Source organism: Hyposmocoma kahamanoa, unplaced genomic scaffold (genome assembly GCF_003589595.1).
Source record: "Hyposmocoma kahamanoa isolate Upper Pololo Valley unplaced genomic scaffold, ASM358959v1 87, whole genome shotgun sequence".
In the NCBI taxonomy this organism is placed as follows: domain Eukaryota; kingdom Metazoa; phylum Arthropoda; class Insecta; order Lepidoptera; family Cosmopterigidae; genus Hyposmocoma; species Hyposmocoma kahamanoa.
In genome coordinates, this window is record NW_020654422.1 from 12,426,479 (window position 1) to 12,447,178 (window position 20,700).

At 35.2% G+C, this 20,700-nt stretch overlaps 1 protein-coding gene across 1 annotated transcript; it reads left to right on the plus strand.

Moving 5' to 3' along the window:
- Nucleotides 1–276: 276 nt before the first annotated feature.
- On the plus strand, nt 277–16,001 carry LOC113235237 (calumenin-B). Its single transcript, XM_026470869.1, has 7 exons — nt 277–460; nt 567–786; nt 7,579–7,738; nt 9,354–9,480; nt 11,923–12,044; nt 13,174–13,289; nt 14,228–16,001. The coding sequence occupies exons 2-7, from the start codon at nt 569–571 to the stop codon at nt 14,451–14,453; spliced, it is 969 nt and encodes a 322-aa protein (XP_026326654.1). The 5' UTR covers nt 277–460; nt 567–568; the 3' UTR covers nt 14,454–16,001.
- Nucleotides 16,002–20,700: the final 4,699 nt, after the last annotated feature.

The window sequence follows — 20,700 nt, forward strand, 5'->3', positions numbered from 1 at the left end:
TTTTCTCTTGTTACTATTACTATATCCATCATGTCTATGATTTGATGTTAAACTGTTGTGCGTTCAAATGATTATAATAAGTTTCGTATTACTACATTTCTGTGACTTACCTTTTTGTCATGGTTTTGATTTGTTTTCGATCGATTGCTAATAAATTTTTTATATTAGAACATAATTGTGGTGTCTTATTTTGGTCGACGTTATTTAACCTGGCTTTTTAGATAGAACTGCAATTCTTTCTTATCATGTAGTTTATTGTTGATTTGGTTTTAAAACAAACATAGTTATCTTCACTTTATAGCCAGCGCCAGCATCCGATCGTTCGCCTCCCGTCTGTACGTTTGCCGGTGATCGTATCCCATAGCGACTCGCGTCGGGATCAAGGAAGTTTACGTGTACAGTGTTGACGTGGCCCCTTACAGCAGGTACATTACTGAAACTTAGCCCCAAATTGATCACAGTAAGTATACTGAACCATATACTCGTAGTTAACTTTATAATTTTGTCCTAGATTCGTTTATGATCAGCGTATTCATGATTTTATAGGTTTACTGTTGTTATTTTAGCAATGCTGACTTCGTTGTTTATTGCTCTTGCCATTTCGGCGGTGTTTGCGGGGGTTCCGAGTCAAGATGAGAGTAAAAGACTTATGGACCATTTCTCTGATGCTGAGCACTTCAAGAATGAGCATCACAATAAGCAGTTCGATCATGACGCGTTCCTGGGTGAGGACCAGGCTAAGACCTTTGACCAACTGCCACCAGAGGAAAGTAGGAGAAGACTTGGGTAAGTACCACATTAACTTAAAATAATAGGGATTATTATTTACTTAAAACCTTTTTATGAACACATACACTCATACCCAAAACAAATTGAAGTTTTAGTTTTATCACTTATACTTATGTGATCTGAAAATAAAAACTGGTAACTCTATGTAATATATTTGTATCAACCCATTTATGATCCACTGCAAATCAATCAAAATTAATGTAATTGAAAAACTATTTCATTTACCACCAATTGTAGAAATGGTTGATGTTTGGTACTTCTGCTTTTGATTGATTTAGTTATTTTTGGAAGAGTTACAGCAAATTTTTAACAATAAATATATGTTAGTAACAGGGGAAAGTGCTAATTACAAATCTTTGAAATCTTCAAATTTAATAAATTAAATGACAGTTAATTAATAATAACGCACACACTCAACATAGCCCCGCACTAGGGAAACCCTGCATCGCAGGTGCCATGGACACACACATAAACAACCGCAAATTACACCCAAACTCACGAGAGAAATAAATGTAGGCCATACAAATATTTCTCCCAGGCCGGGAATCGAACCTGGGGCTTCTGCGTGGCATTCAAGCATGGTAACCGTTCGGCCACGGAGGCAGTTAATGACACATTTAATTTAAAATTCTTTTCTGTAAATCATAATACCAACAAACTTGTTAATTTGGTAGTGCTTGGTGAAAGAAAAATTTAAATCGATTTAAGAGAACACTAAACGAATTTGTTTCTTTAAATTGTTTTGATGTTTACCTTTTAATGCTTCTATGGTGCAAATATAGTTTTGAGTAGAGAACAAATAGAGGAAAAATATCTTTTTTTTAAATTTGTTCATTATTGGGGGCGGATTTAGCATCGCTCATTACAAATTAGAAATGATATATGATAAGGACCAACTGAGATTAAATTATTGGAAGTCGTATATGTAGAGTAATTGAAATTTATTAATAAATTAATATTCCTTTTTTAATGTTCTAGTTCTTTTTCTGTAATGACGTCCAATGAGATAATATTTGGATTTCCAGTTGTAAAATTATAAACTAATAGATTAGGGTCTTGCTGGAATGAAACTGGTTGTACAGTGGGCAATCACAATGCCGTCACAATGCAGCTGGAGAATAGTCGTGCTGATTGCATTCAAGCTTTCTTACAGTAGGAATGCTGCTCATCAATCTTGAGCATGTCTTTTTCGAATATTAAATTCTATGTTATTATTATAATTTTAGATTCTCGTCTCTCCCATGGCCTAAAAGATAAATGAATTTTTAAATGGGACAGGTGGAGTTCCCTGGCAGTGGTACTGGCCTTCCCATCGTGAGGTTGGATAAGTAATTTGTTTAGTTCTAAATCACAAGGTGCATTACCGTCTAATGTTTAGTATAGACTTAACTAAATATTACACTACTTATTTGCCTATGTTTACTAAAAATGGTAAAATAAAGAAACTTAAAAAAAATCTATCAAATCTAAAACCACGAACACTCAACAAAAGACCAAGACGAGTCGAGAGCGTGGTACGCCATTCTCCTCGGGCCAGTCTAGCTCCATCGTCCGGCCCGTGGGTTCCTGTTAGCTTCACCACGGGATGAAATAAACCACAGACCACCGGAGGCCGGAACCCATTGGGGGGTTGAGTGGCTGACCTAAGGTGATATGATACTTCGTTCATCACGACGTAACACTTCACCACAATAGTGGTAACTGCAACTGATGACCTTCGCGCTTCTTCTTTCTCGGGGTAGCCGTCAGTGGACTACCACTTCGGAGAGGTCGTGGTCGTTCTCTGAGGCCGATGAATTGGCAGTACCTCGATTTCCGTTCAGTCTTCCTTTGTAAACTTGTTCAGTTCGTAGTTCATGATCAGAGTCTTGACTGACTCAGCACAGAGTCGCGAAAGTCGGGTAGCGGGCCAATTCAGCAATACACTTAGGCTCTCCCTAACGTGCTGGGTTCTCCAGACTTCTGTGTTGTGGAACTGGTTTGGAACAATTTATTATCAAAATAAACTTCATTGAACATCTCTCATTCACAAGCTCGAGGAGATGGGAGTGAGAGGAATTCCTCTTGAGTTATTTAGGGATTACTTGACAGACCGGAAGCAGTGTGTTAGGATCGACCAATGGCTGAGTGATGAGCTCCCTGTGACATACGGCGTCCCCCAAGGTAGCATTCTTGGGCCTACCCTGTTCTTGGTCTTTATTAACACCTTATGCAACCTAAATCTCCGTAATAGCAAAATACTTACATTCGCTGATGATACGGCGCTTTTCTTCAGCGGCCGAAGCTGGGACGAGGTCTTTGTCTCTGCGCAGTGCGGTTTCAATGTTGTGTGCGCATGGTTGCGGAAGAATTTATTAACCCTCAATGTATCAAAAACCAAATACATGGCCTTTGCACTTCGATCCCATCTTCTACCGTCGTTGAATCTAACTCTTAGGGCGCATACATCCTGTAACCTGGGGCGCCTAGATTGCCGCTGTCCGTCTCTTATAAGAACTGAATCTATTCGATATCTGGGAATCATCATAGATCAGACGCTTACCTTCAAACCTCATATCGAATCTGTAGTACCTCGTTTACGCAAGCTCATCTATATTTTCAGGACCTTGCGGTATGTTGCAGACCGGAAAACGCTAACAACGGTCTATTATGCCCTTTGCCAATCTATTATTGGGTATTGTATAACGTCGTGGGGTGGGACATCCAAAACTCATCTCATTGAACTGGAGAGGGCTCAACGGGCTATATTAAAGGTGGGGGCTAGTCTTCCTTACCGTTACCCTACTAGTGACCTTTATAAGAAATGGGATGTCCTTACCATTAGACAACTATTTGTTCTTAACACAGTCCTCAAAAAGCACTCCCTTCTGATATATGATCCGGATCTGACCAAAGACAAACGTAGAAAGGGCATGGTTTGTCAGGCCCAACCAGTTAATACAGGATTCTCTCAGCATTTCTTTTATTTTCTTGCACCCTACTTGTATAACAGATTAAATACTAAACTTTCCTTTTACGCGCTAACAAAGACAATCTGTAAAAAAATTATCACTGACTGGCTTAAGACCCAAAATTATGACGGCACTGAACAATTACTGTCTGTCCTTGAATGACCCTACAATTCTTTTGACTGATCAACAGTACTCTCGCCTAAATATCCACATTCGCAATTCACGCTATTACATACCACACACCCCATACTCACCCTACTCACCACACTTAATATTCACCAAATCAAGCAACTACACATGCCCCACATTCATACTCTCTATTATAGTTGAGTCTTAGAGGTTATTTTTGCTTATTTTAGTTCTCGTTTTTTATTATAGCGTGGAACTTAGTTTTAGATTACATGTTAAGTTTCTTAGCGTTCTCATATATCATAATCAATATGTCATAAACATATTATACATCTGTGGAGTGGAAGCCTGGTGACCTGTAATACAGGTTTTTTATAAACCTATCTCGGGCACCAGTCTCTCACAAACCAGCATGCCCAACTTGTTTATATTTTTCTGTAAGCTAATTGTTATCATAAGCTAGTTTGTGATGAGAAATAAAGTATCATTTCATTTCATTTCAACATTCAATTGAGGCAATTAATAGTCCAGTGACTCTTGGTGACAGATTTGCTATCAATATATTTAGTTGCTGATGCTGATATATATACATATATATGTAGGTACGAGTATCTTGTTGATGTTGATTGAATGTATTTTTTTCCGAAAATATACACTGGCTTACAGGTGCTCAGTGATCTGAAATTGTAGCTTCATCCTAGGACTTCGGATCGTTCTTATCATAAGTGTCACAGACTTAAATTTAAATCTTAAGTGACAAGCAGAGCGTGCTGTTGATTGTATAAATATTCTGTCCATAATGTTATTTTTAATTTTGATTAAGTTGCTACAAATTTGAGGTGGCTATAGTTAAAATATTTTTAATGAACAATACATTACACATTATTATTTGCGGTTTTGTGATAATCATCATATTGCAATCTACTACTAGACGTAACTGGACATTAATTCCTCCGAAGTTGTGTTACAATATTAGGGCAAGGCTTTCTTCTACTGTCCATCGACCTTACTGGTGGTAAGGTTCTCTGTAGTCAATCCGACAGGTTAAATACCGTCGCTTTGCCTATTTTTGCCGCAAAACTCGTGTATTGTGTCAATTTCTATTGAAGAGTCGGGAGAGCCTGCGCAATCATAGGTACAAGACAAGCTCTAACATCCCATGGCTGGCAACGTGTTTGCTGTTTAGGGATCTCAAATGTTTATGGGTGGTGGTTACCAATTAACATCAGGAGGATCGCTTGACTGTTTGCCAGTTTGTAAACCATAAAATAAGCCTCTGTAGTTTGCAGTTTCGTTAGCAACTCTGATTTAGTTTAAGTCAAGTCATTAGCCTATCGTTCTAAATCTGTTGTCCTCTATTTATAAGATAAACAGTTTGCTTCGGTAAGATTAAACTTTTCCAGTGAATTATCTCGCCCGTGGTATGTGTGGGTTAAACGGTGCATTATTTGATTCATATCTTAGTCTTTACGTAATTTTACTATTAGAAACATGTGTGTTTCTAAGCAATGTTTAATACAGGATATCTGATATTACAAAAATAATATAAGCTCCTATATATTTTGGTTGAGTGTGTATGAATAATTAATATTATGGAACAGCTGATATTTCTTTTGTCGATTTCAGAGGGGTGTAGCATCAACTTCCTTCCGTCGTAAAGCAATTATTTAACACTCTGTGTAATTGTTATTCGGTTTCTATGGAAAAAGAAGAAGTCAATATCACGCTATATTTATTTCGTGTTACTAATAGGCATTATAAATACGAAACTCCGGATGTCTATTTAGATGTTTACTGAATTACGCCGAAATGGTTAAACGGATGTTACGAGAAAAACTAATTTTTAACTTAAAATTTTTGTCATCACGACGCTAAAAAAGATCGCTTAGTTTTTATCAGAGTGTAGTGACCTCCTTATCATATCTTACACACATATATAGTAACTGTCATAATTATTCATACAAGTATAATATTCTCTCAAGAATAATCTTTCATAATGTTTTTTTTTTCAAACAACGAAAAAAGATTATTTTAATCAATTAAAGTATTTCCTGCATTCAAGTGACGATGATTTTTCCTATTAGTAGCATATTTTAAACTTAAGAAAATGAATCAAAATGGTTCTCATGCAAACGAGTAATATAATAGTGTAATGCAAATGTTCAGTGTTTTTTATTTCAACATTCGTATTTCTTATCAGTTGTTTATTATACTTTAGCTCCACATCACACCAAAACCGCAAAATGCTGTGCAGTACATCGATCGTATGCATGCTTTTCAATGGGAGTGGGAATAATAGACGCACCGTACACGTCTTGCAAATTTCCGTGTAATACATATTGCATTTGTCCTTTATCTCATTTTAATAGAAAATTTTTAAACAAGTGGCCTAAAAGACAATCTAATGCCTAGCATCACACTCCATTTGTAGGCCGATTGCATTGGTTTTGATATAGAAAAGTTAATTTTTTTGATTTTAGTTCCTGGATTAATGTAATTCGATTAACGTTTTCGTAGTATGTTTTTTAAATACGAGCTCATAAAATCTGAAATGTTCTTTGATTCAAGCGATAATTCGTATAATATGGTCATCATAATATGTGTAAAGTTGTATCGCTGCATGAAAGATACTAAACTTGGTCACATTCTATTTATAGGATGAACGTAAGCGCATGTTACACCAACCACGCATTTGCTTTACATCACGTAGTATGCAGACAATTGTTGTAACTACTAGTCCCCAACACTGGTATAAAATTTGTTTTAGGTGTTTTTTTTGCACCATTTTATTCAATAAACTTTGTTCTTTCATTCAATAACTTTGTTTTGTTTTTCGCAGAAATTCATTATCGCTGTATGTTCGAATTTCAAACTTTAACTACCTCGGTGGCCGAACTGGTACCATGCTGGGCTGCCACGCAGAGGTCCCGGGTTCGACTCCTGGGCCGGGAGAAATATTTGTATATCGAGTATATGACCAGAAATAGAGACGAAATGTCATTTAATTTGTTTGAAAACTATTCTGCCGTATCATTACTGTGACAACTGCGCTCCGATTGGCTAGCCTGAGTTCGAAACAATTGACGGGTGTCGTCTGTGGGTGTCGTCAATGGGTGTCGTCAACTGTTTCACTTCAAATCGACTTGTTAACTTGAGCTTTGCTATAATGGACGAAAATTGCAAAATTACATATATAATATGTAATTACCGATGAAATGTGATTCCGTTTGTTTTGTAATTAGATGTTTTGCTTTTTTCCCACACCACCGAATAGAACAGCACGGCATTGTTAGAGATATTATCCTTATTACAATAAATACAGAATATTTTTTGGAATATACGGAGACGTACACAGGTCAGTAGTTGGCCTGTCTATATTTCAGTGCAAACGAGAGTTGATATTTATAAGAGCTGTATCGCTAATGTGTTACCAGGAATATATGGCCCTTATTTCGTCTCTATTTCTGGTTATATACTCGATGTATTTGTATAACGTATATTTATTTCTCTCGTGTGTTTAGAGGGTGTAATTTGTGGTTGCCTATGTGTGTGTGTGTGTGTGTGTGTGTGTCCATGGCACCCGGGATACAGGGTTTCCCTAGCGCGGGGCTATGAGTGTGTGCGTTATTATTATTATAAAGTCAGTCTCTCTATAGAAAATGTCAACACGCGATACATCTGATTACGGTTGATTTTACGTGTTTTACAGAATAATTGTGGATAAAATCGACATTGACAAAGATGGTTTCGTGACACTGGTAGAGTTGAAGGACTGGATCCGCTATACCCAGAAGCGATACATCGATGATGACACGGAGCGTCACTGGCAGCAGCACAATCCGAACAATGAAGAACATCTTCCTTGGGAGGTACGTATAATTTCATTTAAATAAATTTATTTATATCAAACATGGTACTTAATTGAAAATAAGCAAGAAACAAAAGTGATAGACTTGCGTCTTTGAATTAATTATTACCAACTTTTGTGTATCTAATTCTTAGGTTTTCGCGATTGTTACAAATTCGAAATGAAATGATTTTTTCGTATGTAAATCGCGTATATTTGTTTTTCAAATAAACCAACGTTTAGGGCCCTTTACAGGTCCCATGGTCATGGCTGACAGAGATGGTAAAAAACTTTAACTTTTACACTTCAGCCAGCCGTGATCAAAGCACAAGTAGCGAATTCTAAAACCGGAGATAAATGTGTAAATATTCGTTAGGTTTTTCTGAGTTATTGTTTTTAATATATAAAATATACATTTGATAATACGTAGTTTATTTGTCGTTTTTAAAATTATCTTAATTTTCTCTACCAGAAAAAATAAAAATATTACTGCATATTAAATTGCATAACAAATTTTTCATCACACTTGCTCGTAAACAGTCTCTTGACATGCGGGCAAAACCAACCGTAATGCCCTAAACTAATACCCACGGACTTTTTCATTACATTATCGCCCCATGGATTTTACACGTTTTAGATTAAGCAAAAAGTTTTAAAGCTCGAAAAATTTGAACGTATATTTCGCATAAACTTGAAGTGTAAAAAAGAACTAAACATTTGCAATTTAACTATAATTTACTAAATTTATTTTGTGAATAAGTACAAATTCTGCAGTATTTTTAGAATTTGGGAATTATTTATTTTATATCTAATACATTGTGGCTGCGTGAGTCTGTGCCTTTTATAACATTTTAGTTCGAGTTGTATTATCTGTGAAAGAATTGCTGGAAATCGGTTTAAAAAATACAAAATATTTGCCCGTCATTTGCAACAATCCGTAAATGTTGTGTTGTGAAGCGATATTTATTCATACAAGAAATAAATTATCGTTGAATCTATTTCCTCGCAAATGTGATAAAAAACATTGTAGCACGGGCGGTAAAACGTACAAACTCGAGTCATTAAAGCCTTTAAAGTCTTTGGCTTCGGACTTCTAACAGACTCTCGTTGATATGTAACTTAATTTTGATAAAAATGGTAGTGCGGCCGTTTTTCATTTCGAGGGCAGTAAAGGGCCGTAAACGTTGGTTTGTTTGAAAAAATACACGATTTAGATCTGACAAAATAGTTAACTTTTCAATATTATGTTGGAATATTTAATATCAAAGTTACATACATTTGTGAATATTTAGTAGCAACAGCGATGGCTAAAAAAGTGAAGATTTTACAACCCTTAGAAAACAGTCCCCAACCCACATTGGGCTAAATCATAAATTTTACAAGAGCATTTGGAGAGGCCTGTGAACTGCAGTGAGACAATATAGGTCAATGAAACTACGATTACATACTACCGTACTATCCCAAAGTGATGTGATGCAATGTAGTGATTATCTGTGGTGTTGTGTTACTACGGGTCCTGATTACAATGGAACCATCCAGATGCGTAGAGTCTACTTGTGTATGTATGATGTCTTCTTTTTCAAATCCAGTAACGACATTATGAACTCAGAGTTTTCTTTTAAAATTCAAATTTACAGACGTACAGGAAGAACGTTTACGGGTTCATGGAGGAAATGGATCCGAAGGAACTGACTACACCTAACAGCGAGGGCTTCACCTACTCAAACTTATTGAAGAGAGATAGGCGCCGGTGGCACCATGCTGGTTAGTTATTCTGCCCCTTTGTCGTAACTAATGCATTTCGGTAACTTGCGAGATAAAATAAGATCTTAAAAACCGATTAGAGAGGGTTATAGATCTCGTTTAGCTGATCCCAGATAATGTTACTAACTCAAATTTCGCTAAAAATTACATTACTTATGATAACTAAGGTATATATAATTCGTTTCAATCCATTTTGAACAAAAAGTAAACAAACAAGTCACTGACCCGACCATGGACGGTTTAGTGATGGCCCATTGTAACGCCAACTATAAATCGATTAATTAATTGAATGAATCGATTTCTTCAATTGATTCATACTAGCGGTTTTCCTTACATAACCTCTATATGAATATTTAAAATTTTAATTTAAATCCTCCTTCAAATCCTTACACTTAGATACTCGTTCGATTGCGATTGAAATGTTCGATTTATAATCGATTACTAAACTTTAATTGATTGAACCGAATGTTTTTTTTTCGAACAGCACTATGCACCCACAGGCAAGTCATAGAAGTATAGATGAAGAATAACCTCACTTTTGGACTATCATTTTTCAAATACGATTTTACGATGGTATTCAAATGAATATTGTTGGAAAAAGTGATGATATACATATCAAGTCGAAATCTTCGAAATATACGTGAAAGTGTTACTTTTAAGTGTTAAGTGTTATTCGATTTATTGAGTGTTTGCTTTAGAATTTTAACCAAACAGGTTTGTTTACCATTTGTTCAAAATGGATTGGAACAGACTATAGTATTGTATGTCTATTGAATTTGCTTAAGACATTGAGGTGGAAATCTATACATTCGAAATTTATTTGCAATGTTTCAATGTTCAATTTCTGAAGTTCATTATTTTTTCAACTTTCAAGTGAGCGCTTAAGTAGCGATACCATTGACCTACGTCATTAAGCGGTACACAAAAATAACTTTTTTTTTAATAAATTATAAGTGCGCAATTGACCTCCATCTCACCTGGTGGAAAGTGACGATGAGGTCGACGATGGAGCATTTAATGTCCTGCGCAAGCATCTACGTATTTTTAAACTGTACATTTATTTAGAATACTAAATTATCGCTTTATTGAATAATACATTTTAAGGAAAATTGCATGTATGTCAAGCTTCACAATAATGTTCAAAAGTTTGTGTCCGAACAATGCTTATCGTCGCTATAGGCTCAACTCACACTGGCGCAGAGTCGAAGCGTCGCGTCGCGTCCTGTTTTTCAACTACACTGCGTCGCGACGCTTCGACTCTGCGCCAGTGTGAGTAGAGCTTTAGAGTGAAAACCTCGTAAACGTGTTTTCATATAGTTCGTTTTTACTGATTATTGTTGAAGAAAAACTTATAAACTGCTTGCTCAAATATATTATTAAAGTAATATAGTATCTGAAAGAGGTATAATTTAAGTAATTAAAATGCTAACTACAAACATTATTGCGTTTACTACATTTTACACCACATTTTTATCTTCGTCCTGAAAATTACATAGAAATCACATACGAGGTTTTCACTCTAAGAGTCGTGTTCTAGAACTCTATTCAGTGCTCATGTCAGGATTGCACTGGCAACACAAGCACTGGAAATACGACCCTAATCACAGGGACTTGAGTATGATTTCGAGTGCTTTAAACCATATTCAAATCCTGACTTGAGTATTGAGTAGAGTTCTAGAATACGACCCTAAGACGACGTTATGTATATTATAAAAGAGCATTGATTATAATAATGATGTAAGACTTCAGTAATAGACATAACACATGTCTTCAGTAAGAGAGTTAGTGGGAAATATTTACTGTCCTGAAACAAATTTGTTTGTGCAGTACATTCATTAGGTAAAGAGTGCTGATTCGATAACACAATTCAGTTTTTTTTATGATAATATAAATGCGCATTTCACCTTCATCTCTCCTTAAGTTATGATGAGGTTGACGATGGAGCATGCACACCCAAATAATGCCTATTCACTCGCGCCTTGAAAAGCCTCAAATTATAGCGTTAAAGAATGAATATGCAGGCAAGGAATTCCACTCCATAGCCGATCGCCATATCATTATGGAAGCGTAATTTTTTTTTATAACATTAAGTGAAGGGACGAACAAGTCGTGGGCCTGAAAGTTGAAAATTTCACCAGCACCCTTACCCTTCAAAACCGGAACACAGTAACGCTGAGATTACTGCTTGGCGGCAGAAATAGGACACGTGACAGTACTTACCTGGACGATCTCTTTCACAAGGCGCTCTACTGCCACTAAGTAATGCTTCGTGCGAATCTTTAAAATGTCCACATCGTTGGGGTGGAACCCCAGCCCGCGACTAGTCCCCGATAATGAAAAGGGGAAGGCGGAATGAAATCGTCTCTCAACACACTGCTGTTCCTTTTATCTAGTGGAAAGATCTCCAGCATAGTATTAATATTTGCAACGTAATAATTTCAGATCAAGACGAGGACGACGCGTTGAACCGAACAGAATTTTCAGGATTCCTGCACCCAGAGGAATACGGCAACATGAGGGACATTGTCGTACTCGAAACAATGGAAGACATTGACAAGGATAATGTAGGCATTTATGAAAACTTGTTTTGATTTCTCGTGGGAATATAATTTCAGCACAGAGTAAAACCGACCTCAAAAGTTCGTGGAATTACATCTATTTGCTAAGTTTTTGAACTCGGTTACCGGAAAGTGCGCGAAACGGTATTCATCACCTACTTTGCCACCCTTACAGGTGGAATATTTTCTTCAAATTAATAATAAAATATAAAGGGGCCAATACTGAGGTACACTCTTTCCAACAAAAAAAAAACATAATCAAAATCGGTTTACATATCGATACCTCCTACGTAAGTCGATGTAAGTCAAAATACCATATTATATTCTTTTTTTATGTATATTATAGGTTCCGTGTTTGAAAGTAAACATAACACTAAGTTATTTTTTTACTTTTAAATATGGAACCAATAATGTAGGTACCTATACATAAAAAATAATATGATACGTAATTTAAAAAGCAAAATATGTATTTTGACTTACAACTTAGGTGGGAGGTATCGATATTATGTTAATGTTGGAGTTATCGCATTATATACATGTAAACAAATACAGTCCAATCGAGAACCTCTTCCTTTTTTTGAAGTCGGTTAAAAATACGCGAACTGCGTTATACGTCAGAGTGTTATAAGGAAAAGATTAAAGTAGCTATAAAAACGTTTCAAAATAAAAACTTTCAGAAAATAAATTTCGAAGTTAAAATAACGCACGTCAAAAACTAAATTGCAACAACAATATTCGAGAGTTTCGCAAACTTTGACATTACCGTAGGATGTACTACATTTGAATCCCTTTTAACCAGTTTAAGATTATTTTTATTTGTTTGCGACTAGACTGTATTCAGAGTAGTGTTTTCGATATAATCGTTAGTTTGGTACACTCAGCCTTACGTTAGGCTATTCAAACGGTCACTATTAAAAGTACAAATAACTCTATTAACTGATGATAACTACTATTTCGGACAAACAATTTAAATACTTTGTTTTTATAATTATATTTGATGGTCCTTTTTATAGGGAATAGTAGTAGAGGGAATTAATTAGCTAGACACGTTTTGTTGTCCAATCGTGGGTCACTGTATGTCAGTTACTATTCAGTTTATTTTGACCTGTGGATCATTATTGATTATAATTTGCAGGACGGCAAGGTGTCTGTAGATGAGTACATTGGAGACATGTATAAGCCGGAGGATGGGATAGACGAAGAGGAACCCGATTGGGTGAAGCAGGAGAGGGAACAATTTGCTAGCTATAGGTCAGTAATGTATACGTTGTTCATTTTCTGCAACTGATTGAATAGCTCGTGTAGGTTCTCTGTACAAGGTTCTAATTTATTAGCTGACATCCTTTAAAAAGCATGTCGAGTACCTTAAAGCACATTTTACTATGTGGACTCTTGTTCATACCTACTCGAATATGATCATTTACTATGGAACAGCCATTGTTGTTATTTCAGTCACGGATGTGACCTGGATTCGGCCCATGGAACTTCCGGTATATTCGACAAACTTCTATGAGGGCACTTTCTAGATTTTAGCATATTTTTAACAGCTTTACATTAAAGTGCTAATACTTTCTATGCCTACGTCTAAATTAGAATCGAGGCTATTTCCTAACTACCCACATTTTTTCTACAATATTACTTTAAATACTAAGTACATAATTACTTTATATTTGGATGCTATTTTCATGTATAAAAAATATTTTAATATTTTTTATTTTTGAACACGAAATCTAAATATAAAATAATTAAGTATTTCGGTATCTTTTAAAGTATAAAGTATAAATGTTGTAGAAAAAAATGTTGATTTGGTATACCACTTTTGCGCTGATAACCTCAATTATAAATGTATTTCGCTGTCCGGGTTTTCAGAAACTACTAATTACATAACCTATATTTAGTATTTTCTGAAAACCCGGAATATGTCATAAAAGCATGCTCTTTAAGAAATAGTAGCGTCATTCCGGTTTGATTATTTTTTATAATATCAAGTGATGGGACGAACAAGTCGTGCGCCTGATGGTAAGCTACGCGCCTGTCAATAACAGTTGCAGTGCCACTCAGAGATTTAAATCGCAAAGATGTTATGGGCACTGAGATAGAAGCTAACAAGTCCCACGTGTCTGTAATTTTACCAGCTTTTGCATCTTATGTTCTATTAAATTTACTATTAAACGTTTCTTAATTTCTAGGGACGCAAACAAAGACGGTTATCTAGACGCAGGGGAAGTCAAAGACTGGATCGCACCACCGGAATTTGATCACGCCGAGGCCGAAGCGAGGCACCTGGTGTTCGAGGCCGATGGTGACGCTGACGAGAAACTGACCAAGGAAGAAATTTTGGATAAATATGACTTGTTTGTTGGATCGCAAGCTACTGATTTTGGAGAGGCCCTGGCGAGGCATGACGAGTTTTAGATTAACACTTGTTTTTGTTTAAACCTGTCGGATATAGTACGCGAGTTATTTTTACCCGAAAATTAAAGGCGCAACAAAAGACTGTGAGAGGTCCGTAGTAACTGACACTTACTCATTGCTCATATGTTTAGAACATCTGGCCGATTAACGTGGACTATAGCCGATAGACGGTAAGCCCGTCATAACCCTTGAATATAATTTTTCTATAGATTTTCAGTTGAATTAATAACCTGTAGAGCAGACTATAAACTTTACATCAGCTGTAACATATTTGTAATAGTGTATACGCTCTTTAGTTACAATGTTTCTGGTGACACCTGAACGATTATTTCAACCTCAACATTGTATGGTGTGCAATCCTATTGTGCAATTTCAAATATTGACTTTATGTCTAAATCGTTAAGATATTTTTTTATTTAATAAGCGAATACAGATAAGTATAAGTGTTCAAGAAAAAAAAAACAGCGCATAATTTAATACAGAATGTCTCTGCGTAATCTACTAAGTCTACTGAATATTAACCTATATCTTTGCCTTAATTATAAAATTTAATTAACAGTAGCAGAAGATTTTAATGTCAAATTTCATTAGACCGAACGGTTTTAAAAAAAATTTTAATGTCATGTTTTAAAAATTTTTTGAGAAGCTGACAAAATAAATAAAAAATAATATACTAAATAAAAGTAATGTATCGTTTTTTATATCACACAGAATGTTTATCATACTTGGCATCTTCAAATAGCATATGGCTGGTACCACGTGAGTTATATTTTTTAGATCTATTTTGTCAATTTCCAAAAAAATACTGTTCGAATTTCATGTTTTATTGAGAGTGTGTTTTCCTATTACAAAATACTTAATGATAGTATTTTGTTTATTACGTACAAAGTTTATACGATTTGCAAGTCGCGGACATGCGAATCCATTACATACGTAACGATATTCTGTTTATTCAAGTCGTTAAAAAATCTCTTCTTATCTTTAGTATAAGAAATAGCATCTTTAGTATAAGAAATTGCAGCTTATTTTTGATACTTTTTAAAAACTCTGCAAGTTTTCTGTGGGCATTTTATTTTAACATTTATATTAATTGACTGTCCTCTCCATACAGTAAAATCTCATTTATAATTCGTCATTTTATTATATAGAATCTCTATTCGTGGCACTAATGAAAATACTTAGTTTTTCGATAGTAAATAATAATTTATAGTTTTGTAGTTTATGAGACCAAAGTAATCTTCAGTGAGTATTATATATAATTAGATACTGAAATACATTTTTCTGCATTATACTCGGAGCTTAGTCATTTCAGAAATTGCTGCCATTTTCATATATGCTCAACATCAAAAGTGATTACTTGCGAATGTCCATGATAAGCGTGTTAATAACAAACCTGCATTTCTTAAGAGTTTGAGTTTGCTACTCGATACAAGGGATCTGTTTTAGGAGCAAAATTAAAGCCGAATGTTTCTGAGATTTTTGATGTTGACTGTATATATTTTGTATTGTGATATATTATGAATCTTCCGTAACATTTTAATGCATTTATCTTTAATATTAGCTTTAAAGTAAAAACTATTAGTTCCATTAAATAAATACGTAGATTGGATGTTAACAATGACTGTAATAGATTATTGGTTTTACAAGTAAATAAAAATTTATTTTTAAATGATTGAATGTTTTTTTTGAATTAGATTATACTTTTATATCAATTCATGAGCCTCATTCATTTTTCTAACATATTCCGTCACGCGTTCTAGAGACACTCTACACACTCTACACTCTACTTCTACATTTTGTTGTCTGTAGACAGAACGAGAAAAAATAGACTTAAGGGTATTTTGATGTCCACGTAGGGATAACCTCCTTCCGACGGTATCATTTTTAATCCGGAAAGCTATGATACCGGTTTAGATTAGATTGCACACTGGAAACCGTAGTTTATTCAGTCCTATTTGCAAAATATTTCCCTCCTGTATTTAGAAGATACAAGAGATTTATCTTTCACAAGATATACTGTGGGATCCTACAGTATATCTTGTAAGTACGTGTTTTTCGAATTGCACGGTTGTTGTCGAACTTTTTAACACGTGATCCTTCAGAAGATCTTTTTCCATTCAAGCAGATTGTGAAAAAATGTACAACCACTTTTGTTTAATGAATGATGTTATGATTGATCGATTGAAATGCAAGACCAATACGAGACTAACTCAGTCTTGGTCTTGGTCTTGCGTCAGTATATCTGGTCATGGTATTGGTCTTGGGCTTGTGTCAGTACATCTGGTCTTGGTATGGGTCTTAGTATTGCTGCAAGTCTCGCAAGTAGAGATGAAACGGTTATCCGGTAACTATTTTTATTATCCGGCCGGATACCGGATATTTCAAACGGAGAAAAATTCATAACAGTACACCAAATAAATTGAATTATTGACTAAAGATAATAACACGAATAGTAATACGATAAACAGTAACTACATGACCGTTGATAATCTGTTTATTACTTGAAACTGAAAGCACTATGAAGTTAGATAACGTTCTGTAAATTCTAAAATCTGTAACTTTAGTAATTTAATTTCAATAAAGGTTAATTATGGTGGATGTATACCAGTTGTTCTGTTTTAAGTGCTAAAAGTTGGCTCTATTTGATGATTGAGCGGATGACAGTTTTTCACTATAAACTCTTGCAAACTTTGTTAAATTTTATGTACTACTTGTTATTGCCAGACAATCAAATGAAAGGATTGCGATCACGATCGATTTGATCTATCTTCAAATACAATGTATAGCTACCTACAATGATGAAACGTTTAAGTAGATTAAAAAATGTTTTTTGGCAAATCTGTATCAAGATTTAAAATTAGTTAGATCACAAACAAATTAATGAAATCAAATTGAAAGAAAATAACGGCACTATGAAGTGCTAGGCTTATACTTGTAACAACTAGAAATTTTAAAAAGCCAAAGAATGATGTAATTGCTTTTCTTCCTTCTCCACCTCGAGAAATTTGCATTCGGCACAACAAATAAACAGCACTGATATTAAAATATTGCCGAATTTGCGATATTTTACTGTGTAACATTTTTCTGTTATGTATTTGTTTGTATTACTGAATAAATTAATCGTTTAGGAAATGAAACTATTTTTCCGGATTTAAATACGAGTTGACTGTCATGTCAACCGTGACCATGGGACCTGCAAAGGCCCCAAAACGTCGGTTTGTTTGAAAAAAGAAATATACGCCATTTAAATCCGGAAAAATAGTTTCATTTCCTATGTGTAGCAATCGCAAAAACCTAAGAACTCGATAAATTAATCGTTTTTATAAAAACCAAGTGACCACAACAAATCAAATCGTCAATGTGAAAGTGCAATCATTCACTAATCAATCAATCATGGTGATGCGCGCTGTGAATCGGTCGCGACATGTTTACGGCAGTGGTGCAGATATCCGGCGGCTGTATATCCGTCTATTCGGCCTAGTGGCCCGATGGATACCCGGTATCAGGCCAATTGTAAGACTTACTCGCAAGTCTTGCAATTACCTATTGCTACTTAATAGATAAATAGATATGCGAAAATACTATTGCCGATTATCGTAAACCGCAGGTGATCATAAAGATTTCCCCCCCGTCAAAAAAAAAAAAAAAAAGGTGATCATAAAGTTTGATGAATCGTAATACTTTTTACGACTGGTATTGTAAAAAGTATCAAGATTAACAACGATTCTTTTAAACTTAAAATATATATGCATGAGAACAAGATCAGCAGAAGAGCATTAAAATGTGCACGGCAACACTAACGACAGCCATTTTGCATTGTCATTTCAATCCTCGAGTAGTCCTAGATTTCAATATCAGTTGAATAAATTTGGCATTTTTCGATAGGTTGACCTGCCGTTGACTGTACATAAATATAAAAAAAACAAAATCTAATAAAAAAACTGCTAGACGCAATACTCTTATTTTTGCCCAAATCTTGCAGGGTCGGTCTTGGTCTTGTCTTGCTACAATTCGGTGGTGCGATCTGTGACTGTAAATGCGCTTGTGTTATTTGTTTTATTAACTTTATGCGGAGGGTGGTAAAATTAGCTGCATACAAAAAATATTCAACACAAGCGTAGCTATTTTGGGTCCTCAGCTCCACTGGGTACGCGAAGTAGCAAATTCACCTGAATCTTTTTTAAATTTTATAATACCAAGTGACGGGACGAACCAGTCGTGCGCCTTGTGGTAAGTGACACGCCTATCCATAACAGTTGTAATGCCACCCAGAGCTTTAAATCGCAAAGATTTTAGAGGCACGTCACCTTGAGACATAAATTGACAAGTCCCGTGTGTAGAGATGGGTCATGGATAAATATCATTGGGATAAATACTCAGGGTAAATATCCATTTTTACTCGATATTTATCCAAAAACATGGATAAATATTTTTTAATCGAGAGATTATTATTTATATTTAGTAAAACAAAGTATATTTTTAAAACACTGTGTACCTACACAATTATAAGCATTTATTTTCTATATCATGTGTTTTAATTAATAAATTTTGTGTGTGAAATGTGAAAGAGAATCCTTAGGCTACTTCAAGTCCAAACATGACTTTGTTTAGTACGCAGTAGACCTCAAGACCATAAAGTTGAGTCGCACTTTATTGACGCAAGATAGGTCAGCTCAAGGGTTACAGTTAAAATGACAACTTTCTGTCAATCGAATTTTTTCATACCACTCGGCTCGAAAAACGTAAGTAGAACAGTATTGTTACATAAAAGAATGGCAAAAACGTAATTATTTAATAAAAAATGAATTCTAATGAATTTTATTATAAAAAACACAAAAAAATAATTATCCATATTTTAGGATAAATACTCAGTAAAAACGGATATTTATTAGATATTTATCCTAAGACGGATGTTTATCGGGTAAAAACCCATCTCTACCCATGTGCCTGTAATTTCATCAGCACCCTTGCCATTCAAAACGCAGTAATGCTGACATTACTTATTATTATTTTCGTTTTCCCACGCACGATTGTTGTGTTTGTGCCACTGCAAAAATAGGAAACACGGAAAAATATTTTTTTTGTTAGTCTCTGTATAAATAGTGTGAGTAATAAACATTGTAACATCTCGAGTGTTACGGTCGTTGAGCACAGACGCGCAGGTTCACATCACGTAAGCGTAACGTTTGCGGTTTGCACATAGAGCTATGTTACTTGTTCTGTGATGAAGTAGTAGGTACAACAAATTTACTTCATATTTTACTACCACGATAGTCATGTTTTTTTACGAAAATACCTTGTTTGTTATTATTATTGACACATAGAACACCGCAAAGAAAAAATCCAGCATATACGCTGCTCTACAGGCTGATTTTAATTCAAATCAGATTGGATCTGATCGGGTAGCCCATCCGAGTCTCGAAATTAGAGATGTACTCGGTGTACTCGGCCGTTTTTTTACAACTCGTACTCGGCCGAATAACTCGATTCATGAGAAGAGTATATAATCAAAAGAGATTTATTACTAGAAATTCTAGGCAATTGCAACAATTTGTAGCAATTTAGTAATTTAAAAAGATAGTTTACATTATTAAGGTAAATGTCCCAGTGGTTGACACTGTCCCAATGTATGACACTTTTGCATTATTTCTCAAAAAATAAAAACACAAATATTGATATTACTCCAAAACCGTGTTAAATGTACTAGTAACGACATCTATGCTTTCGTCGATTCATTCAATATTTTTTGAATATGGCGAAAGTCTTTGCGAGCAGGTGATCGGAGTGTAACCTGTGTCGCTCTTGTTATAGAAATAGTTAAGACTTTGAGTAGTTTAAGTGAATTTATCATGCGGAATATTATTAATTACCGGTAAGTGTTTATTGAACTATTAGATAACACAGAAAAAACACTCAGAAAAAATTCCTTCGATCCGGTCGGATTCGAACCGACGTCTTCTTGCATACCGTGCCAGACGCTATACCAACTAAGCACGTAACGAACCAACGGACCTCACGAATTTTTCTATGTGCTTACGTCGTGTCTTTGTACTTGGTCTTTCAACGACTTTTTAGTCGTAATTGTCGTACTTTAGTGGTGTATATATATCCGTATACTTCCCACACGATAAGAGTGGTATGAGGCGGGAGTGGTGACACAGGTTAGCAGATTGAGACGAAATGCGCCTTTTATTTTTATGTCCCTGGAAGGCTTGCTTTTCTTCAGGAGACTCGTCGAGCTGCGCTG